General features: G+C 40.1%; 1 protein-coding gene across 1 annotated transcript in view; it reads left to right on the top strand.

The window, feature by feature from the left end:
* Window positions 1-25,985, top strand: part of SLC18A2 (solute carrier family 18 member A2) — a 168,624-nt gene that overhangs the window by 82,734 nt on the left and 59,905 nt on the right. The window contains exons 2-5 of the mRNA XM_053692680.1: window positions 15,640-15,988; window positions 19,940-19,998; window positions 23,621-23,704; window positions 25,380-25,472. Of these exons, the coding sequence (XP_053548655.1) occupies window positions 15,640-15,988; window positions 19,940-19,998; window positions 23,621-23,704; window positions 25,380-25,472 (585 nt within the window). The remainder of the gene's footprint in view (window positions 1-15,639; window positions 15,989-19,939; window positions 19,999-23,620; window positions 23,705-25,379; window positions 25,473-25,985) is intronic.

Genomic DNA, 25,985 nt, shown 5'->3' with positions numbered 1-25,985 from the left:
TATTATAGAGAACATACTGCATGTCACCTTACACATGGCGCATTATTATAGAGAACATACTGCATGTCACCTTACACATGGCACATTATTATAGAGAACATACTGCATGTCAATTTGCACATGGCGCATTATTATAGAGAACATACTGCATATCACCTTGCACATGGCGCATTAGTATAGACAACATACTGCATGTCACCTTACACATGGTGCATTATTATAGACAACATACTGCATGTCACCTTGCACATGGTGCATTATTATAGACAACATACTGCATGTCACCTTGTACATGGCGCATTATTATAGACAACATACTGCATGTCACCTTGCACATGGTGCATTATTATAGAGAATATACTGCATGTCACCTTGCACATGGTGCATTATTATAGAGAACATACTGCATGTCACCTTACACATGGCACATTATTATAGAGAACATACTGCATGTCACCTTGCACATGGCACATTATTATAGACAACATACTGCATGTCACCTTGTACATGGCGCATTATTATAGAGAACATACTGCATGTCACCTTGCACATGGCGCATTATTATAGACAACATACTGCATGTCACCTTGCACATGGTGCATTAATATAGAGAACATACTGCATATCACCTTGTACATGGCGCATTATTATAGACAACATACTGCATATCACCTTACACATGGCGCATTATTATAGACAACATACTGCATGTCACCTTGCACATGGTGCTTTATTATAGACAACATACTGCATGTCACCTTGCACATGGTACATTAATATAGACTACATACTGCATGTCACCTTACACATGGCACATTATTATAGACAACATACTGCATGTCACCTTACACATGGTGCATTATTATAGAGAACATACTGCATGTCACCTTGCACATGGCGCATTATTATAGAGAACATACTGCATGTCACCTTGCACATGGCGCATTATTATAGAGAACATACTGCATATCACCTTGCACATGGCGCATTATTATAGAGAACATACTGCATGTCACCTTGCACATGGTGCATTAGTATAGACAACATACTGCATGTCACCGTACACATGGTGCATTATTATAGACAACATACTGCATGTCACCTTGCACATGGTGCATTAATATAGACAACATACTGCATGTCACCTTACACATGGCACATTATTATAGAGAACATACTGCATGTCACCTTGCACATGGCGCATTATTATAGAGAACATACTGCATGTCACCTTGCACATGGTGCATTAGTATAGACAACATACTGCATGTCACCTTGCACATGGTGCATTATTATAGACAACATACTGCATGTCACCTTACATATGGCATATTATTATAGAGAACATACTGCATGTCACCTTGCACATGGCGCATTATTATAGAGAACATACTGCATGTCACCTTACACATGGTGCATTATTATAGAGAACATACTGCATGTCACCTTGCACATGGCACATTATTATAGAGAACATACTGCATGTCACCTTGCACATGGCGCATTATTATAGAGAACATACTGCATATCACCTTGCACAGGGCGCATTATTATAGAGAACATACTGCATGTCACCTTGCACATGGTGCATTATTATAGACAACATACTGCATGTCACCTTGCACATGGTGCATTATTATAGACAACATACTGCATGTCACCTTACACATGGTGCATTATTATAGACAACATACTGCATGTCACCTTGCACATGGTGCATTAATATAGACAACATACTGCATGTCACCTTACACATGGCACATTATTATAGAGAACATACTGCATGTCACTTTACACATGGCACATTATTATAGAGAACATACTGCATGTCACCTTGTACATGATGCATTATTATAGAGAACATACTGCATGTCACCTTGTACATGGCGCATTATTATAGACAACATACTGCATGTCACCTTACACATGGCGCATTATTATAGACAACATACTGCATGTCACCTTACACATGGTGCATTATTATAGACAACATACTGCATGTCACCTTGCACATGGTGCATTATTATAGACAACATACTGCATGTCACCTTGCACATGGTGCATTATTATAGACAACATACTGCATGTCACCTTGCACATGGTGCATTATTATAGAGAACATACTGCATGTCACCTTACACATGGCGCATTATTATAGAGAACATACTGCATGTCACCTTACACATGGCGCATTATTATAGACAACATACTGCATGTCACCTTACACATGGCGCATTATTATAGACAACATACTGCATGTCACCTTACACATGGTGCATTATTATAGACAACATACTGCATGTCACCTTGCACATGGTGCATTATTATAGACAACATACTGCATGTCACCTTGCACATGGTGCATTATTATAGACAACATACTGCATGTCACCTTGTACATGGCGCATTATTATAGAGAACATACTGCATGTCACCTTGCACATGGCGCATTATTATAGACAACATACTGCATGTCACCTTGCACATGGTGCATTAATATAGAGAACATACTGCATATCACCTTGTACATGGCGCATTATTATAGACAACATACTGCATATCACCTTACACATGGCGCATTATTATAGACAACATACTGCATGTCACCTTGCACATGGTGCTTTATTATAGACAACATACTGCATGTCACCTTGCACATGGTACATTAATATAGACTACATACTGCATGTCACCTTACACATGGCACATTATTATAGACAACATACTGCATGTCACCTTACACATGGTGCATTATTATAGAGAACATACTGCATGTCACCTTGCACATGGCGCATTATTATAGAGAACATACTGCATGTCACCTTGCACATGGCGCATTATTATAGAGAACATACTGCATGTCACCTTGCACATGGCGCATTATTATAGAGAACATACTGCATGTCACCTTGCACATGGTGCATTAGTATAGACAACATACTGCATGTCACCGTACACATGGTGCATTATTATAGACAACATACTGCATGTCACCTTGCACATGGTGCATTAATATAGACAACATACTGCATGTCACCTTACACATGGCACATTATTATAGAGAACATACTGCATGTCACCTTGCACATGGCGCATTATTATAGAGAACATACTGCATGTCACCTTGCACATGGTGCATTAGTATAGACAACATACTGCATGTCACCTTGCACATGGTGCATTATTATAGACAACATACTGCATGTCACCTTACATATGGCATATTATTATAGAGAACATACTGCATGTCACCTTGCACATGGCGCATTATTATAGAGAACATACTGCATGTCACCTTACACATGGTGCATTATTATAGAGAACATACTGCATGTCACCTTGCACATGGCACATTATTATAGAGAACATACTGCATGTCACCTTGCACATGGCGCATTATTATAGAGAACATACTGCATATCACCTTGCACAGGGCGCATTATTATAGAGAACATACTGCATGTCACCTTGCACATGGTGCATTATTATAGACAACATACTGCATGTCACCTTGCACATGGTGCATTATTATAGACAACATACTGCATGTCACCTTACACATGGTGCATTATTATAGACAACATACTGCATGTCACCTTGCACATGGTGCATTAATATAGACAACATACTGCATGTCACCTTACACATGGCACATTATTATAGAGAACATACTGCATGTCACTTTACACATGGCACATTATTATAGAGAACATACTGCATGTCACCTTGTACATGATGCATTATTATAGAGAACATACTGCATGTCACCTTGTACATGGCGCATTATTATAGACAACATACTGCATGTCACCTTGCACATGGCGCATTATTATAGACAACATACTGCATGTCACCTTACACATGGTGCATTATTATAGACAACATACTGCATGTCACCTTGCACATGGTGCATTATTATAGACAACATACTGCATGTCACCTTGCACATGGTGCATTATTATAGACAACATACTGCATGTCACCTTGCACATGGTGCATTATTATAGAGAACATACTGCATGTCACCTTACACATGGCGCATTATTATAGAGAACATACTGCATGTCACCTTACACATGGCACATTATTATAGAGAACATACTGCATGTCACCTTGCACATGGCGCATTATTATAGAGAACATACTGCATATCACCTTGCACATGGCGCATTAGTATAGACAACATACTGCATGTCACCTTACACATGGTGCATTATTATAGACAACATACTGCATGTCACCTTGCACATGGTGCATTATTATAGACAACATACTGCATGTCACCTTGTACATGGCGCATTATTATAGACAACATACTGCATGTCACCTTGCACATGGTGCATTATTATAGAGAACATACTGCATGTCACCTTGCACATGGTGCATTATTATAGAGAACATACTGCATGTCACCTTACACATGGCACATTATTATAGAGAACATACTGCATGTCACCTTGCACATGGCACATTATTATAGACAACATACTGCATGTCACCTTGTACATGGCGCATTATTATAGAGAACATACTGCATGTCACCTTGCACATGGCGCATTATTATAGACAACATACTGCATGTCACCTTGCACATGGTGCATTAATATAGACAACATACTGCATGTCACCTTACACATGGCGCATTATTATAGACAACATACTGCATATCACCTTACACATGGCGCATTATTATAGACAACATACTGCATGTCACCTTGCACATGGTGCATTATTATAGACAACATACTGCATGTCACCTTGCACATGGTGCATTATTATAGACAACATACTGCATGTCACCTTGTACATGGCGCATTATTATAGACAACATACTGCATGTCACCTTGTACATGGCGCATTATTATAGACAACATACTGCATGTCACCTTGCACATGGTGCATTATTATAGACAACATACTGCATGTCACCTTGTACATGATGCATTATTATAGAGAACATACTGCATATCACCTTGTACATGGCGCATTATTATAGACAACATACTGCATATCACCTTACACATGGCGCATTATTATAGACAACATACTGCATGTCACCTTGCACATGGTGCATTATTATAGACAACATACTGCATGTCACCTTGCACATGGTACATTAATATAGACAACATACTGCATGTCACCTTACACATGGCACATTATTATAGACAACATACTGCATGTCACCTTACACATGGTGCATTATTATAGAGAACATACTGCATGTCACCTTGCACATGGCGCATTATTATAGAGAACATACTGCATGTCACCTTGCACATGGCGCATTATTATAGAGAACATACTGCATATCACCTTGCACAAGGCGCATTATTATAGAGAACATACTGCATGTCACCTTGCACATGGTGCATTAGTATAGACAACATACTGCATGTCACCTTACACATGGTGCATTATTATAGACAACATACTGCATGTCACCTTGCACATGGTGCATTAATATAGACAACATACTGCATGTCACCTTACACATGGCACATTATTATAGAGAACATACTGCATGTCACCTTGCCCATGGCGCATTATTATAGAGAACATACTGCATGTCACCTTGCACATGGTGCATTAGTATAGACAACATACTGCATGTCACCTTGCACATGGTGCATTATTATAGACAACATACTGCATGTCACCTTACACATGGCATATTATTATAGAGAACATACTGCATGTCACCTTGCACATGGCGCATTATTATAGAGAACATACTGCATGTCACCTTACACATGGTGCATTATTATAGAGAACATACTGCATGTCACCTTGCACATGGCACATTATTATAGAGAACATACTGCATGTCACCTTGCACATGGCGCATTATTATAGAGAACATACTGCATATCACCTTGCACATGGCGCATTATTATAGAGAACATACTGCATGTCACCTTGCACATGGTGCATTATTATAGACAACATACTGCATGTCACCTTGCACATGGTGCATTATTATAGACAACATACTGCATGTCACCTTACACATGGTGCATTATTATAGATGTAACGGTACCAACCGGATACCAAGGGTTAACACCAGGGAACAATGTCCTGCATAGGGAATCAGCAATTCACAACCCAGCCAGTTTTCAGGTTTAAACAGAATGACTTTTATTAAGGCTCATATGCCCAGTATTTATGCAGGTCTGACCCCCCCCAGAAGGGGGGTTGAAAGAATGTTGTACATTGAATGGAGGGAACACGCCCTTTTACATGATACAATAGAATACCTTGCTCAAGCTGATAACAATTTAAACACAGACACACACTTGGCTTTCCTTATCATCTAGGGTCTGCTCTCTGAGGTTGATTAAACAATGGACTGTGTATCAATAACATTAATGACAGTGCACAATAGCTGAGGCTAAAGCTGAACACAGTTAACTCTTTCAGTGCTGACAGAAGGGTCTGTCACATCTACATAGCACAATATACAGCCTATAGACAACCTTTCTTATGTTATAGTCCAGAAGTGGCTAGGTTTGCCACAATGCTCCCCCAGAACCAAGCCGGCATACACAGTCTGATCCCAACGGATCGGCTTGGGGATGTCCGGGGCAACAACTTTCGGCTCAAGTAAGCTACGGGGTGTTCTCCGCCATCTGCTCCAACTTGGCTCAGTACTGCCCCCACCCCAAACATGGAAGCGTCTCTTCCCGGAAGGACTGGGCTTGGGTAGTCACAGGGTTAACATCAGCGGGATCCATGGGAGCATAGGCAGAAACAAGGGGGGCCAAGTCATTTCCAAGGAGAACATCAGCAGGTAAGTCCTTCTTGACCCCCACATTCACAAGTCTAGCGCCCACTCCCCAATCCAAATGTACCCTGGCAACAGGTAGGCGGAACATAGTGCCCCCTGCTACCCTCACAGCCACAGTGTCTCCAGTGTGCTGTTTCTCAGGCACCAAGTTCTCTTGAAGCAAGGTCATGGTAGCACCAGTATCCCGTAGACAACTGACCTCCTTCCCATTCACTTTAACCCGTTGCCGGTTATTCCGGTGGGCAGCTTGCACGGGGTCTGCTTCATGTAGGCTGCCCCAGCATTCTGGCGCCTCTACGTAGCGGGCCACAGGCTGAGGATTATGTGGGATTCCGCCAGCGGGTCTTCTCCAGGACTGTGCTTGATTCGCTGCGTTTAGGGGACACTCTGGTCTTTTGTGCCCTAGTTGCTTACATCCAAAGCACCGAATAGGTTGTGAGTAGCCCCGCGAATTGAACCGGGCTCTCTGAGGGTAGTTCGTGGCCGGAGGCCGTGTGGTATAGCGGTGCGCCGGGGGTTGGTAACTGGCAGCTGCTGGGGTGACTGGGGGTCTGTACTCCACTCTAGCAGTGGGCAATCGGTATACTGCTCCCCCTGCCCCTCGTACTGCCACGGATCCGCCAGTGGGTGCTGTATCCGGCACCAAATGGGGAGCTATCAGGGTTAAAGTAGCTCCCGAATCCCGAAGTCCCTGGACCGACATCACCTCATGCAGAATTCCCAGGGGTTCCTCGGCTTGGGTGCTCAACACCTCATGAGCGGCTGGCTCCGTTTGGTAATGGTGAGCAGCCGCCCTTGGGGCCAGGTTCTGTCTGACCTGGTTCCAAGCTTGTCTGCTCTGATTTTGGGTGCACTCACGTGCCATATGTCCCCACTGCTTGCAGGTGTGGCATTGTATATTAGCCCGTCCGTTGTTAGGCTGTAGTCCATGGTGCCTCCTGGCATCAAAATGCTGGTCTGCTAATCTGGCTGCTTCGGTTAATGTGAGGGGTTTTCGATCTCTCACCCATTCTTGGGCTTCTGGGGACAAGCCGTTAAAGAATTGCTCCAACAGCATCAGTTGTCGCAATTCTTCCATGGTGGTAGCTTGGCTGGCCTGTATCCACCCCTGAGATGCTTGATCCAGCTTGTGGGCCCACTCTGCATGGGAATCTCTTTCTGGCTTGCGCAGGCCTCTAAACTTGCGCCGGTATGCCTCTGAGGTAATGGCATATCTTTCCAAGATCGCTCTCTTCACTTTAGCGTAATCCTTGCTGTCCTCCCTGGGTACAGCGCGATACGCTTCCGCTGCCCTACCGGCTAGCTTGCCTGCTAGCACCGGCACCCATACGGACTGCTCCAAATCATGTAACTCGCACAGTCTCTCAAAATCCTGTAAATACCCATCAATCTCATCCTTCTCCTCACAAAACATTTTAAATGCATGGTATGGGATTTTGGGTCTTACTGGGTTGCTGAGTGCGTCCAAAATGGATTCTGCTCGGGAGGATGCATTCCGCGGACTGTGTGCCATCACGTACTCCTGCACATCTGCCATTACCACGGATAGCATATCCCGTGGTACAGGTTGGGGTAAAAATTCCAGCCTGGTCCTCATTTCCCTCTGGTATAGGGTCTCCTCCATGGCTGCTGGAGGCGTAGCGCTGCGAGCTCTGTCTCCCTCCATCAGCTCAGCAATTAATATAGCCTTGGGTTTGCTGCTGCCTATCTTTCCCCTGGCTTCTAGCAGTTCCTTTTACGTTTGTCTCTTTAGCTTAGAATAATCCATCTCCATTCACTTCGGTCCCTGGTACTCCTTCCATCTTAGTCAGTATTGTAGTAATCCCCCTCTTCCTGAGGTTACTGGCTTGTGTAGTTGCTCTTCTGGGCGATAAGGTTCATCCCGTCGCTTGCCACCAATTGTAACGGTACCAACCGGATACCAAGGGTTAACACCAGGGAACAATGTCCTGCATAGGGAATCAGCAATTCACAACCCAGCCAGTTTTCAGGTTTAAACAGAATGACTTTTATTAAGGCTCATATGCCCAGTATTTATGCAGGTCTGACCCCCCCAGAAGGGGGGTTGAAAGAATGTTGTACATTGAATGGAGGGAACACGCCCTTTTACATGATACAATAGAATACCTTGCTCAAGCTGATAACAATTTAAACACAGACACACACTTGGCTTTCCTTATCATCTAGGGTCTGCTCTCTGAGGTTGATTAAACAATGGACTGTGTATCAATAACATTAATGACAGTGCACAATAGCTGAGGCTAAAGCTGAACACAGTTAACTCTTTCAGTGCTGACAGAAGGGTCTGTCACATCTACATAGCACAATATACAGCCTATAGACAACCTTTCTTATGTTATAGTCCAGAAGTGGCTAGGTTTGCCACAATAGACAACATACTGCATGTCACCTTGCACATGGTGCATTAATATAGACAACATACTGCATGTCACCTTACACATGGCACATTATTATAGAGAACATACTGCATGTCACTTTACACATGGCACATTATTATAGAGAACATACTGCATGTCACCTTGTACATGATGCATTATTATAGAGAACATACTGCATGTCACCTTGTACATGGCGCATTATTATAGACAACATACTGCATGTCACCTTACACATGGCGCATTATTATAGACAACATACTGCATGTCACCTTACACATGGTGCATTATTATAGACAACATACTGCATGTCACCTTGCACATGGTGCATTATTATAGACAACATACTGCATGTCACCTTGCACATGGTGCATTATTATAGACAACATACTGCATGTCACCTTGCACATGGTGCATTATTATAGAGAACATACTGCATGTCACCTTACACATGGCGCATTATTATAGAGAACATACTGCATGTCACCTTACACATGGCACATTATTATAGAGAACATACTGCATGTCACCTTGCACATGGCGCATTATTATAGAGAACATACTGCATATCACCTTGCACATGGCGCATTAGTATAGACAACATACTGCATGTCACCTTACACATGGTGCATTATTATAGACAACATACTGCATGTCACCTTGCACATGGTGCATTATTATAGACAACATACTGCATGTCACCTTGTACATGGCGCATTATTATAGACAACATACTGCATGTCACCTTGCACATGGTGCATTATTATAGAGAACATACTGCATGTCACCTTGCACATGGTGCATTATTATAGAGAACATACTGCATGTCACCTTACACATGGCACATTATTATAGAGAACATACTGCATGTCACCTTGCACATGGCACATTATTATAGACAACATACTGCATGTCACCTTGTACATGGCGCATTATTATAGAGAACATACTGCATGTCACCTTGCACATGGCGCATTATTATAGACAACATACTGCATGTCACCTTGCACATGGTGCATTATTATAGACAACATACTGCATGTCACCTTGCACATGGCGCATTATTATAGAGAACATACTGCATGTCACCTTGCACATGGTGCATTATTATAGAGAACATACTGCATGTCACCTTGTACATGGCGCATTATTATAGAGAACATACTGTATGTCACCTTGCACATGGCGCATTATTATAGAGAACATACTGTATGTCACCTTGCACATGGCGCATTATTATAGAGAACATACTGTATGTCACCTTGCACATGGCGCATTATTATAGAGAACATACTGCATGTCACCTTGTACATGGTGCATTATTATAGAGAACATACTTCATGTCACCTTGCACATGGCGCATTATTATAGAGAACATACTGCATGTCACCTTGTACATGGCGCATTATTATAGAGAACATACTGCATGTCACCTTGCACATGGCGCATTATTATAGACAACATACTGCATGTCACCTTGCACATGGTGCATTAATATAGACAACATACTGCATGTCACCTTGCACATGGCGCATTATTATAGAGAACATACTGCATGTCACCTTGCACATGGTGCATTATTATAGAGAACATACTGCATGTCACCTTGTACATGGCGCATTATTATAGAGAACATACTGTATGTCACCTTGCACATGGCGCATTATTATAGAGAACATACTGTATGTCACCTTGCACATGGCGCATTATTATAGAGAACATACTGTATGTCACCTTGCACATGGCGCATTATTATAGAGAACATACTGCATGTCACCTTGTACATGGTGCATTATTATAGAGAACATACTTCATGTCACCTTGCACATGGCGCATTATTATAGAGAACATACTGCATGTCACCTTGTACATGGCGCATTATTATAGAGAACATACTACATATCACCTTGCACATGGCGCATTATTATAGAGAACATACTGCATGTCATCTTGCACATGGTGCATTATTATAGACAACATACTGCATATCACCTTGCACATGGCGCATTATTATAGAGAACATACTGCATGTCACCTTACACATGGCGCATTATTATAGACAACATACTGCATATCACCTTACACATGGCGCATTATTATAGACAACATACTGCATGCCACCTTACACATGGCGCATTATTATAGACAACATACTGCATGTCACCTTACACATGGCGCATTATTATAGACAACATACTGCATGTCACCTTACACATGGCGCATTATTATAGACAACATACTGCATGTCACCTTGCACATGGTGCATTATTATAGACAACATACTGCATGTCACCTTACACATGGCGCATTATTATAGACAACATACTGCATGTCACCTTGCACATGGCACATTATTATAGACAACATACTGCATGTCACCTTGCACATGGCGCATTATTATAGACAACATACTGCATGTCACCTTGCACATGGTGCATTATTATAGACAACATACTGCATGTCACCTTACACATGGCACATTATTATAGACAACATACTGCATGTCATCTTACACATGGCGCATTATTATAGACAACATACTGCATGTCACCTTGCACATGGTGCATTATTATAGACAACATACTGCATGTCACCTTACACATGGCACATTATTATAGACAACATACTGCATGTCACCTTGCACATGGTGCATTATTATAGACAACATACCGCATGTCACCTTGCACATGGCACATTATTATAGAGAACATACTGCATGTCACCTTACACATGGCGCATTATTATAGACAACATACTGCATGTCACCTTACACATGGCACATTATTATAGACAACATACTGCATGTCACCTTGCACATGGTGCATTATTATAGACAACATACTGCATGTCACCTTACACATGGCACATTATTATAGACAACATACTGCATGTCACCTTGCACATGGCGCATTATTATAGAGAACATACTGCATGTCACCTTACACATGGTGCATTATTATAGAGAACATACTTCATGTCACCTTGCACATGGCACATTATTATAGAGAACATACTGCATGTCACCTTGCACATGGCACATTATTATAGAGAACATACTGCATGTCACCTTGCACATGGTGCATTATTATAGAGAACATACTGCATGTCACCTTACACATGGTGCATTATTATAGAGAACATACTTCATGTCACCTTGCACATGGCGCATTATTATAGAGAACATACTGCAGTAACGTTACTCAGCTAACACATAGGGCTGAAATGTTACATTTAGATTGTTTCTTGAGTCATTATTTATGGTTTTAATTTCATATAATTATACTATGAATCAAATACAGATGAAGGTAAAATAGTCTGATGCAGCTCAATAACAAAAAGGTATTACTTTAATTTATTAAAATTATTCTGCCTCTGTAAAGGTACATTTGTCTACTCTCTTGTGATATATTGTATATATTGTATAATATTGTTGTAATCTACATATATGAGACAAACGGTGGGTGAATTATTTTATATTCTGTGGATATTATTTTGTTTTGGGTTTTTTTCTTTATCAGTTTATGGATTAAGAAAAAATGTTCTGTACTGAATTTTAGCTAAAATAAATCGTATAAACTATGGAGAAGATAAAAGTGTCAGATTAAAATCCTCCATTTCATAAAAGTAGGAGCCACAACAATTATTGTATAGCTAATTAGCACAACTAGGCAATTATCCCCACTTGTTTTTCCCTAGAATTATTCTGTATATATGCACCAGATAACTCTGGATAAGACATTTAAGATATTTGTTAGCTAAATAAATGACTATTTGGTAAATGAAAATGGAAATATTATCTATCTATCTATCTATCTATCTATCTATCTATCTATCTATCTATATAGATTACAGAGTTCAAAAATATTTAGCCACCAATCATCAAGCACTACCCACTTGCTGAACCAGAAATGGGCTGTTTCCTAGGCTTACATTCCTGCTTTTTAAATAACGATACCAAGAGAACAAAGAAAAATGATAATAAGAGTAAATTAGAAATTCGCTTAAAATTTCAATTAGAATTGTAATGTAACATTTTGCTTCATTTACTGCAACATTCACTGAAAAATACACAAATTAAAAACCAAGGTCAACATTCTAAAGTCATTTTTTCTACGTGGAACTGTTTTTTTTTTATCAATTGAAAACATTCAGTATGATACAATGTAAGGGGAGATTTGTTCCCTCCATTTGAATGTTAGAAATGAGACATTTGTGCATCCATATTGCCAAACACTATATTTACTTTATAAAGACAATGGCCCCTATTTAAGAAAGTCTGGCGGACCTGATCCGATCAGGTCCGCCAGACCTCGCTGAATAAGGCGAGCAATACGCTCGCCGTATTCAGCATTGCACCAGCAACTCACAAGAGCTGCTGGTGCAACGCCGCCCCCTGCAGACTCGCGGCCAATGGGCCACCAGCAGGGGGTGTCAATCAACCCGATCGTACTTGATCGGTTTGATTTCCGGCGATGTCTGTCCGTCTGCTCAGAGCAGGCGGACAGGTTATGGAGCATCAGTCTATGTGACCGCTGCTTCATAACTGCTGTTTCTGGCGAGCCTGCAGGCTCGCCAGAAACACGGGGCATCAAGCTCCTTTCGGAGCTTTATAGATAGGCCCCTAGATGTTCGGAAATGCGCTGATATGCACAAGAAGCCAAACTCTTTTGAAAAATAGTGAGATGAAATACAGAGACGTGTTGCTGGTTCAGTCCCTGTAAAAGGGTCAGTAAACACCTTGCAATTACAAGACATTTCTGATAAAACAAATTAAAGGGACAGTCTACAATAGAATTGTTATGGTTTTAAAAGATAGATAATCCCTTTATTACCCATTCCCCAGTTTTGCATAACCAACAGTTATATTAATATACTTTTTACTTCTGTGATTACCTTATATCTAGGAACCTTCTTCCAGCCCCCTGATCACATGACTGTGACTGTTTATTATCTATTGTCTTAAATTTAGTATTGTTTTGTGCTAAATCTTAAATAACCCCCTGTGCCTGAACACAGTGTTATCTATATGGCCCACGTGTACTTTCTGTCATGGAGGCCTATTTATGAAATGTCGGTCAGACCTGATCCGACAGTGCGGATCAGGTCCGACAGACATCGCTGAATGCGGAAAGCAATACGCTCTCCGTATTCAGCATTGCACCAGCTCTTGTGAGCTGCTGGTGCAACGCCACCCCCTGCAGACTCGCGGCCAATCGGCCGCCAGCAGGGGGTGTCAATCAACTCAATCGTACTTGATTGGGTTGAATTACGGCGATTCCTGTCCACCTCATCAGAGCAGGTGGACAGGGTTATGGAGCAGCGGTCTTTAGATTGCTGCTTCATAACCGGTGTTTCTGGCGAAGCTGCAGGCTCGCCAGAAACACGGGGTGCCAAGCTCCATTCGGAGCTTGATATATATAGGCCCCTTTGTGTTGAAAAGAAATTTAAAAAGCATGTGATAAGAGGCAGCCCTCAAGGGCTTAGAAATTAGCATATGAGTCTGTCTAGGTTTAGTTTCAACAAAGAATACCAAGAGAAAAAGCAAATTTGATGATAAAAGTAAATTGGAAAGTTGATTTAAATTACATGTCCTATCTGAATAATGCAAGTTTATTTTTTGACTAGACTGTCCCTTTAACATCCTTTTTACTATAACTATTTATCAATAGCCAAACTCCACTTGCCTTATTTAGAGGAGGAGACAATGGGCTCTATTTAACAAGCTCCGTATGGAGCTTGACGGCCCGTGTTTCTGGCGAGTCTTCAGACTCGCCAAAAACAGCAGTTATGAAGCAGCGGTCACAAAGACCGCTGCCCCATAACCTGTCTGTCTGCTCTGAGCAGGCGGACACACATCGCCACAATACACCCCGTTGATTGACACCCCCCTGCTGGCGGTCCATTGGCTGCGAGTCTTCAGGGGGCGGCGTTGCACCAGCAGCTCTTGTGAGCTGCTGCTGCAATGCTGAATACGGCGAGCGTATTGCTCGCCGTATTCAGCGAGGTCTGGCAGACCTGATCCGCAGTGTCGGATCATGTCCGCCAGACCTTGATAAATATGCCCCATAGTGTCCTTTAGTCCTTAGACTAAAAAGTGCATTGTTTTGCAGATATTATCAAATTAATGCCAATTAGGGACAGGCATGTAGCAGGATTAGCCCTAAAAACTCAGCAGGGTGCATTTCATGTTCTGGGAACTAGAAATTGCTCAATTTCAGAGCTGAATTACATGAAAAGGGGTCAAATAAATAGTAAAAGTATATTGCAAAGTTGTTTCATTATGCAGAACTAAACATATTATATAATAATCTCGAGGTGTTTGCGGTCGCTATAAAGCCTATATGTTGTGGATTGTTTTATCACTTATAATGCAATGTTCTCACACACATTATTAATCTTAAGCTATGGCCTTTGCATTTAACTATATTAATTATTTCAATGTATCTTCTTTTTCAGTTCCTATAATTCCCAGCTACCTGTACACATTAGCACATGAGTTAAACACAACTGATAGCCACGAAGGTTCAGGAGAGCCGGCAGTTACCAATAGCTTGCAGACCATCTTCTCCTATTATGACAACTCTATGTTGATCATTGAAAACGTCACAGAAAGCATGTGGCAAGAAGGGTCAGATCTGATCTCAACGCGACTACCTGGGGTCGTGACTACAGCTTCCCCTCAATCTGATTGCCCCAAGGCGGACTCTAATTTACTGAATGAAAATGTCAAAGTTGGTTTATTGTTTGCTTCTAAGGCAACGGTGCAGCTGCTGACTAACCCATTCATAGGGCCAATGACTAACAGGTACGTTTGTATAATGCAAACAACTCTTTATATACACTGGTATAAGACTGAAAATGACAGCAAATTGTATTGGAATAAATTAACAAGCTGTGTAAGATAAATAGGAACTGGTATTGATACTTAATTAGTCACCAACGTGCATGTATTTACCTTTATTTGTATATAGCACAGTTTGAAAATACAAATATAAAGAGCATAAATTATATATATATATATATATATATATATATATATATATATATATATTTTTTTTTATTGAGGACAAAATAAAAGATTAACACAGATAACAAAAGATGTAAATGTACAATGAAAACAGTGTTATTATAAAGTTATATGTGTAACACAATGGTTCCCATTTGTTCCCTATATTACATCAAAGAGTTTACTTGCGAACCTACTAAATAAAATCATTTAGAATGTCACAGTGGTTATTTATTAGGAGAGTCACTCTTGAACCCTCTGCTATTTAAAACTAAAAATGATATATGAAACATAAACTTTATCCAGAAAAAATGCAAAAAGAAAAAATTAAAACACCCCAGGGCCCACAACTATCCATACTTTTTAAACTTTTTAAATCTGGTCTCGTGTATAAAAGGCAATGTATTGCGTTATGCCAATAAAAGAAGCTTAAAGGGACACTAAACCCATTTTTTTTTTCCTTTAATGATTCAAATAGAGCAGGCAATTTTAAGCAACTTTCTTAATTTACTCATATTATCAATTTTTATTTGTTCTCTTGCTATCTTTATATTAAAAGCAGTAATGTAGCTTAAGAGCCGACCCATTTTTGGTTGAGAACCTGGGTTATGCTTGCTTATTGGTTTGCTAAATGTAGCCACCAATAAGCAAGCACTATCCAGAGTACTGAACCTAAATTGGGCTGACTCCTAAGCTTTAAATTCCTGCTTTTTAAATAAAGATAGCAAGAGAATGAAGAAAAATTGATAGTAGGAGTAAATTAGAAAGTAGCTTGAAATTGCCTGCTGTATCTGAATCATTAAAGAAATAATTTGGGGTTAGTATCCCTTTAATAAAGACAAGATGTGATGAGGAAGTAACTTAAAATGTATGAATATGATTGCAGAATAATTTGTGATGAGGACTTGCTATTAGACTATCAGTTATCAATGCTTATGAGTAGAAATGTATTTTGTCATAGACTCTCAAATGGCTAAAAAATAATATATAGGCTACCACAGTGGGCGGTACTTACACTTTTACTCATTGAGGCCAATTTAACAAAGGTCTTGCAGACCTGATCCGACAGTGCGGATCAGGTCCGCAAGACCTCGCTGAATGCGGAGAGCAATATGCTCTCAGTATTCAGCATTGCAGCAGCAGCTCACAAGAGCTGCTAGTGCAACGCCGCCCCCTGCAGACTTGCGGCCAATGGGCTGCCAGCAGGGAGGTGTCAATCAACCTGATCGTACTCAATCGGGTTGAAGTGCGGCGATGTCTGTCCGCCTGCTCAGAGCAGGCGGACAGGGTTATGGAGCAGCGGTCTTTAGACTTCTGAAGACTCGCCAGAAACACGGGCCCTCAAGCTCCGTTTGGAGCTTGATAAATAGGCCTCATTGTGTTTGGGTCAGTATGCTATGAAAATATTTGACTTGAGGCAATTGCCCCGACTGCTGACCGCGAGGTTCAGGCCAAACTGATCATATATAATAACTACACTCAGGTAAATACTACTAGTTTGTAGAATCTGAGGCCACTAAAAAAATGTGTGTTTAATCTAAAAGAAATTGACTAAACCAACTTATAGAAAAGCAAAGAGTCCATAGAGAAAAAAATAAAATAAATAAAACATCATAAAATCTAGGAATACATTATGACAGGTTAAACATATCACATGCAGACAAACAACACAATTTAAGCTAGAGTCTTCATAGTGAAGGTAGCTAACGTATACAAAGAACTGTTTAAACATATTAAACCAGACTTAAAACCATTCTGAGGCAAAGCATGTGAGAGCTTCAAACAGGCCATAGTAAGGAGTGTTAGACAAGCTCTGTCCAATTACCCAAATCCAGATATATCATGCTGATAAAGGCAGGTATGGGTTAAAGGGACAGTAAAGTCAAAATTAAACTTTCATGATCCAGATAGCGCATACAATTTTAAACAACTTTCAAATTCACTTCTGCTATCAAATTTGCTTAATGCTCTTGGTATCTTTTATTGAAGAGTAAAACTAGGTAGGTTCATAAGAACTCAGGAGTGTGCACGTATCTTTAGTAATCTATGGCAGCTGTTTTGCAAAATTATTTGTAGCTTTGTTATACAAAGTTGCAAAACACTGCTGCCATAGAGTACTAAATGTATGTGCACACTACTGAGCTATTACTCTTCATTAAAAGATACCAAGAAAACAAAGCAAATTTGATAACAGAAGTAAAATGGAAAGTTGTTTAAGATTGCCTGCTCTATCCAAATCATGAAAGTTTAATTTTGACTTTACTGTCCCTTTAAGTAGATCTCCAAAATAAGGCAGCATGTAAAATCATTCATATTTTTTATAGAAAAAGATTCAGACCATGAGTGTCCTTTGCTAAGATAAAATGCTTCTTTTGAGTACCAGGAGGAGGCTGCTGTGTTTGATTTAGGTCCTTGTCATTTAAATTTCATTTGAGGTCTCATGTTAAAGATCAATGGTTTAGTGACTGGATCAGTATGAGACTGCATAAAGCTATTGATTGCATGTAAATTCTGAGAGTTTCCTTTTGGAATGTGTAATATCTCTTTTCTAGATATTGCAAGCTGCAAGGGCATTAATTCTGAAGCAAAGCCGTTCCATATAATCAGTATTTTATATATATATGGTATTTTCTTTCTCCATGTCAGGTGACTTTATTTAATCCATAGAAAGATGCTTCACCTTGATAGGTATCTGATACAAAGGTGTAATATGCAGGACGGCATTCTGTTTTGGGTCTCGGATCGATATAATGAGATAAGAGGAATTCCTGTGGATGATAGACTGTATGCGGGCCTTTAATCTCAAAACAGAATGTTTTACATACAAGCACAGAAATAGTGACATAAAGTGCTGAAAGGACAGTGACCACTTGTTTATATAAATTGTTTAATTATGTGTAACTAAAAGGATTTGCAAATTACTTTCATTATTTATTTTGTCCCTTTCTTTAATGTAATTTAGCTCTAAAAATTGTGGATTTTTAAAGTCTCAGAACTTGAAGTGCACCCTGTTGGTTTCCGAAGGCTAACCCTGCTCTGTTTATTTCCCTAATTTGTTTTAACTAATAAGCAGCTTATACTAATATAATCTCCATAGCTAGCCTTTTGTCTGTAGACTCACACCCAGATTGGGTCCTCCATATAAGGCAAATGGTGCGTGGAGTTTGGCTATTGATAAAAGTATTGCAGCAAACAAGATATTAATTTGTTTTAAAAATGTTTAGACTTGGCTAATATGTTATCTATAGAAACAGAACAGAAATAGAAGTGAGAATTTCAAATGTATTATATCCAACTTTTCTTTCGGGAATTGCTCCGTTAGGCTTTGTGCAACAGAGACCTAGGTATTAGTTAGCATAGCACTTTTTGTTAGTTTCTCTTTAAATTAAAGGGACAGAAAAGTCCAAATTAAACTTAAATTGATTGGGTAGAGCATGGAATTTTAAACAACTTTCCAATTTACTTCTATTATCAATTTAGCGTAGTTCCCTTGGTGTCCTTTGTTAAAGAATAATAGACGAAAATTGGAAAGTTGTTTAAAAACTGCATGTTCTATCGGAATCATGAGTTTAATTTTGACTTTACTGTCCCTTGAAATATGTTTTCTGTAAACTTTTTTGTCATACATTTTTTAAACATAATTATGCACTGCACTTTAATATGCATGATATAAAATGAGTACAATTTGCCTTTAATTTACAAGAAAATAACTAAAAACTTTCTCACTAAAATCTTGTGTCTTATTCCTAGGATTGGTTACCAAATCCCAATGTTTGCTGGTTTCTGCATTATGTTTGTTTCTACAGTCAGTAAGTCTTTATATCTTTATGTCTATCAGTGTTATCTCTTGTGGGGAGATGATTGAGGTATACTGACCTGGGGGGAGGTGACTGAGGTATACTAACCTGTGGAGAGGTGGGTGAGCTATACTGATCTGGGAGGTGACTGAGGTATACTAACCTGTGGAGAGGTTGGTGAGCTATACTGATCTGGGAGGTGACTGAGGTATACTAACCTGGGGAGAGGTGGGGGAGCTATTCTGATCTGGTGGGAGGTGACTGAGGTATACTAATCTGGGGAGAGGTGGGGGAGCTATTCTGATCTGGTGGGAGGTGACTGAGGTATACTAACCTGGGGAGAGGTGGGTGAGCTATACTAACCTGGGGGGAGGTGACTAAGGTATACTAACCTGGGGAGAGGTGGGTGAGCTATTCTGATCTGGGGGGAGGTGACTGAGGTATACTAACCTGGGGAGAGGTTGGTGAGCTATACTGATCTGGGGGGAGGTGACTGAGGTATACTAACCTGGGGAGAGGTGGGGGAGCTATACTGATCTGGGGGGAGGTGATTGAGTTATACTAACCTGGGGAGAGGTGGGGGAGCTATTCTGATCTGGTGGGAGGTGACTGAGGTATACTAACCTGGGGAGAGGTGGGTGAGCTATACTAACCTGGGGGAAGGTGACTAAGGTATACTAACCTGGGGAGAGGTGGGTGAGCTATTCTGATCTGGGGGGAGGTGACTGAGGTATACTAACCTGGGGAGAGGTGGATGAGTTATACTAACCTGGGGGGAGGTGACTAAGGTATACTAACCTGGGTAGAGGTGGGTGAGCTAGTCTGATCTGGGGGGAGGTGACTGAGGTATACTAACCTGGGGAGAGGTGGGGGAGCTATTCTGATCTGGGGGGAGGTGACTGAGGTATACTAACTTTGGGGGGGTGAGCTATACTGATCTGGGGGAGGTGACTGAGGTATACTAACTTTGGGAGGGTGAGCTATACTGATCTGGGGGGAGGTGACTGAGGTATACTAACCTGTGGGGGAGGTGGGGGAGCTATACTGATCTGGGGAGGTGACTGAGGTATACTAACCTGTGGAGAGGTGGGTGAGCTATTCTGATCTGGGGGGAGGTGATTGAGGTATACTAACCTGGGGAGAGGTGGGTGAGCTATACTGATCTGGGGGGAGGTGATTGAGGTATACTAACCTGGGGAGAGGTGGGTGAGCTATACTGATCTGGGGGTAGGTGATTGAGGTATACTAACCGGTGGGGGAGGTGGGTGAGCTATACTGACCTGGGTGGAAGTTGATTATCTATACTGATCTGGGGATGTGATTGAGGCATATTGTTTTGGGGGGAGGTGGGTGAGCTATACTGATCTGGGGGGAGGTGATTAAGGTATATAAACCTGGGGGGAGGTGGGAGATCTATACTGATCTGGGGCTAGTTGATTGATGTATACTAACCTGGTGTGGGGTAAGTGGGTGAGCTATACTGACCTGGGTGGAGGTTGATGAGCTATACTGATTTGCTGGGGGGATGGGTGAGTTATACAAACCTGGGGAAGATGATTTAGGTATACAAACCTGGGGGAGGTGGATGAGCTATAGGGACCTGGAGGGAGTTGTGGAGGGTATAGTATATCTCAATCACCTCCCCTTGGGGAGGTGATTGAGATATACTGACCTGGAGAAGAAGGGGACCCTTTATGTGTTCCTATTTATCAGTTGTGCCTGCTGGAGGTTATTTAATTGTCAGCAAAAAAAAAAATCCTCTTTATTTTGTTATTTTAAATATCTGATTTTGCCTGTTAAAACCACCACCTATACTGAAAAAATGAATACGTTTGTATGCTCTGTAGGAAAGCTACGTAAACATTAGATAACATAGTAAATTAACTAATCCAGTAGAGCATGTGATGTTACAGATATGGACCCTGCTGTAATGTGCAATTAAACCTCCCAAAACCTGCTGTTGATTGTACAACTCAGAACTAGCGCTGCTGATTGGATCAGTGGTGGGTTCCGCTTAGGACAAGCAGTGCACCGTCGGTTGTAAGTGACACTTCTACTGTGTATTTAACCCCTTTTCTGAGGTTAAACACACAGAAGAGCATGGTTGATAGTCGTAAAATGTCATTTTTTTTAATACTATGGCCCTAGCATTTCAATACCTGGCTAGGTTTGCTCTTTCTGTAGGGTCTATTCATTTCAGTGGGTATATCCATGGAAACAATAGATTACGATTTTAAGGGGCACAAATTGATATTTCTAATACAAAAATAAAGACAAAGGCACAATTTCCGTACATTTAATACCATGTAGTAAGTTAACAAGTCATTTGAAACACATTAAAGGAAAATACATTTTTTTCAGAACAGTGACCCTTTAAGGTTATCTTACATAAGACTCATTATTTGTAACATGTCTAACTAATATCTATTAGGACCTTTTATTTTGTTAATTTTTTAATGATATGTAAAGTTATTTTATGGCCTCTCATCAAAAACTTATACTTGATTACTTGCAGACAGTTTGTTACATTATTAATTTCATTATTATTTTCAGGGGCGGTGCCAGGATTTTAGGCTACACAGGTGATGACATATGTTGCCGCCCCCACCCACTCTAAGAAATACACCTGCCATTAATGCATCTTATCCATGTGTTTTAGTAATATGTAAGCAGCTGGAGATAACTATTTTATCTATAATGATAGAGAAAATAGATTTCCATTATGACATCTAATTCTTGACTGATAATCTGATTTAAATAACTATAATATGATAACTATAATGGTTCGTTTCTGCATATATTCATACTAAAGTGGTGGCACTGCTGTCACTGGCTCTACCAATCTGATTTATATAACTATAATATGATAACTATAATGGTTCGTTTCTGCATATATTCATACTAAAGTGGTGGCACTGCTGTCAATGGCTCTACCAACTTTTATGAATCTGCCAAAGTTTTACAGAGAGCACAGTAAAGTGTAGTGAAATATTTTGGCACTCTCTGCCTCACTATGTTTCAAGGGTATCCCCTCTCATTCTAGCAATTATGCCACTACATATGGCCCCTACTATGAAGCACAAGTTAGGCAGCAAAAAATAAATACACATTTAAAAAAAATGTCATGCATCAAATTATCTCCCAGTGTGCAGGGGCACCCTAAGGCGGTTGCCTTAGCTGCCTTTATTATAGCGCTGGCCCTGCTTATTTTCTAGGAGCTGAGGAGTATAAAATATTATTATTCAGAGTAGCGTAAAAAGTATAATTTCACTTTTCTCTGCCTAGAGAGGTGCGGACTGCACATGAGAAATATTCTCACTAAAAACAGATTCCATAGACTCACTGCAGTATTTATACTTCTGATTAATCACAGATTCATTTTTCAGTGCCGGTTTTGTAAACATTTAAATATGCCCAAGAATTAGTCATTTAAATAACTAATGTGCTATTTTCTGTGCATTACAATATATTTTGTAACTGTACATGGAGACTAGAGCTAATGGTTCTTTAGTGACCAAAATAAAAATTCCTTTTTTTCACATGCACAATACAATTCCCCTATATATCTTCCTATACTTTACTTTAGTTTCTCTGTACCTGACATGAGTGTAACTGATCTCTCCTCTCCTTGCAGTGTTTGCATTTTCAGGCACTTATACTCTACTCTTAATAGCTCGGTCTCTTCAAGGTATTGGCTCCTCGTGTTCCTCAGTAGCAGGTATGTATGTACTTTAGCAATGTTTTTTTCACTATCACTTTTGTTCTGCATTGCAAATACAGGTGCTTCATTAAACTATGTATATATGTTTAGCAGCAAATTCTACAATTAAAGAGACATGAAACCCCAAAAAAATTATTTCATGATTTAGGTAGAACATACAATTTTAAACAACTTTGCAGTTTACTTCTAATATCAAATTTTCTTCATTCTCTTGGTATCATTTGTTGAAGGAGCAGTTCTAACGGAACACTTGGGTGAGCCAATGAAAAATCAGTATATATATGCAGTCACCAATCAGTAGCTAGAACCTAGGTTCTTTGCTGATCCTGAGCTTACCTAGATAAACCTTTCAGGAAAGGTTAACAAGAGAAGGAAGCAAATTAAATAATAGAAGTAAATTGGAAAGTTGATTAAAATTGTATACTGTCTAAATCATGACTGTCTAATTATGACTTTTCTGTCACGTTAAGAAGTAAACAGTCGTATTAGACTTCTAAATATGTCATGATGCCACTGACTCCTCCTATTTTGGATTTATTTTTATTCATAATTGTTTTAACATTTCTTTTGTTTGTAAGAGTTCTATTCCAGGTTTTATTCTGCAATGTCTCACCAGGGCTAGGTCCTATAAGTATAACATTTTTATTGAAAATAGTTTAAACTCTGAGTACAGTAATATGCACTAACATGATTCCAAAACGCACAGCCTGGTTCCCTTCACAACTAGACATAGCATATGTGCCCAGAGTAAAGTTGTAAATATGGTTTATATGTTGTTGTTGTTGTTGTAAGTTAAAGGGACAGTGTACCCTACATTTTTCTTCTCTTTAATTTGTTCCCAAGTATCTATTTTACCTGCTGCAGCGCATTAAATTGTTTACACACAGCTCCTTTAGCTTTATATAAGCATTTGGAATAACTGATTTTGTCTTTGGTGCCCCTACATATACTGAAAGTTTATATTCTTAAGTATTGGCTATAAAAAGGTTATGTAAACATAACAAGCAGAACAAAATACACTTCCAGTGGGAGGTAGGAGAGATAAGTTATAAAATGTTAATTTCCAATTGTTTTCTTAAGTAATGGTCTTTGTTTTACAGACAGAGATAATATAAAGAGGCACGTGTGCATTCAGAAAGTGATAAAATAAGGAGATCTAATTTTCCTGCAAGCTCAATCCATTTTAATGGGTTGTGGGTTAAAGAACAATAGCAGCTATTTCATATACAAAAATAAAACAAAAGAAACACATTTTCATACATTTTATACCATGCAGCTGGTATAACAAGTCACTGGAAGCACATTAAGGGAAAAACAATTACAGAGTACACTGTCCCTTTGAACTTTCATTTGACTTCTCTTATCAAATTTAATCTTGGGATCTTTTATTGAAACATAGCTCTTTTCCATTCCACCATACTATCTAATAATAACGTTGGGTTATTCAGACTATTAATCACTCACCTCTCCCAGCAGTTTGTATACACACAGATCGGATGTTCATTTTGTCTGAATTAAAGGTCACATCTGTGCAGGAAAACTAGCTACTACAATGTTTAATATTTCCTTTACAACCACTAGAGATTACATGTCTGTCTGCTAGCGAGTGTGAGCTTGGCACTATAAATCCCTATGTATACAAAGGTCTGTGTGTTCTGTCTGATCTCTGCAGGTATGGGCATGCTGGCCAGTGTTTACACGGACGATGAAGAGCGAGGAAATGCTATGGGGATAGCTCTCGGCGGCCTTGCAATGGGAGTACTTGGTAAGTGTCAAAACCCAATTTACATTGCCTGTTGTGGCTCTAAGGGAGAGACCGGTATCACTTTTCCCAAAAGGTTACATTTGAAACCCCAAATACATAGATTGGTCACAAAGAACCTTTAATTTCTTTCAGAACAACAATCATAATATGAAGCCACATTTGCCCCTCACTTAAAGAAATTAAAGTGGGATAAGATGACTTTAAATTTGTTGCAGGAGTTTTGTGGAGTAAAAGATTTTGACAATGTATTTTGATAGTGATAATAGGATGTTCTGGATTACCCAAGAGGATATGATGGGGTTGTATGAACAATGTCTGAAGGCCACATGCAGCCCATTAGCTATGTCAATAGAAAATATTCCTGTGTCATTCTGAAGACAATGGCCCATAGTTATCAAGGTCTGTCGGACCTGATCCGACAGTGCGGAGCTGCTGGTGCAACGCCGCCCCCTGCAGACTCGCGGCCAATGGGCCGCCAGCAGGGGGTGTCAATCAAACCAATCGTACTCGATT

The sequence above is a fragment of the Bombina bombina genome, chromosome 9 (genome assembly GCF_027579735.1).
Source record: "Bombina bombina isolate aBomBom1 chromosome 9, aBomBom1.pri, whole genome shotgun sequence".
NCBI lineage: Eukaryota > Metazoa > Chordata > Amphibia > Anura > Bombinatoridae > Bombina > Bombina bombina.
This window is presented reverse-complemented; position numbering and strand designations above follow the sequence as displayed.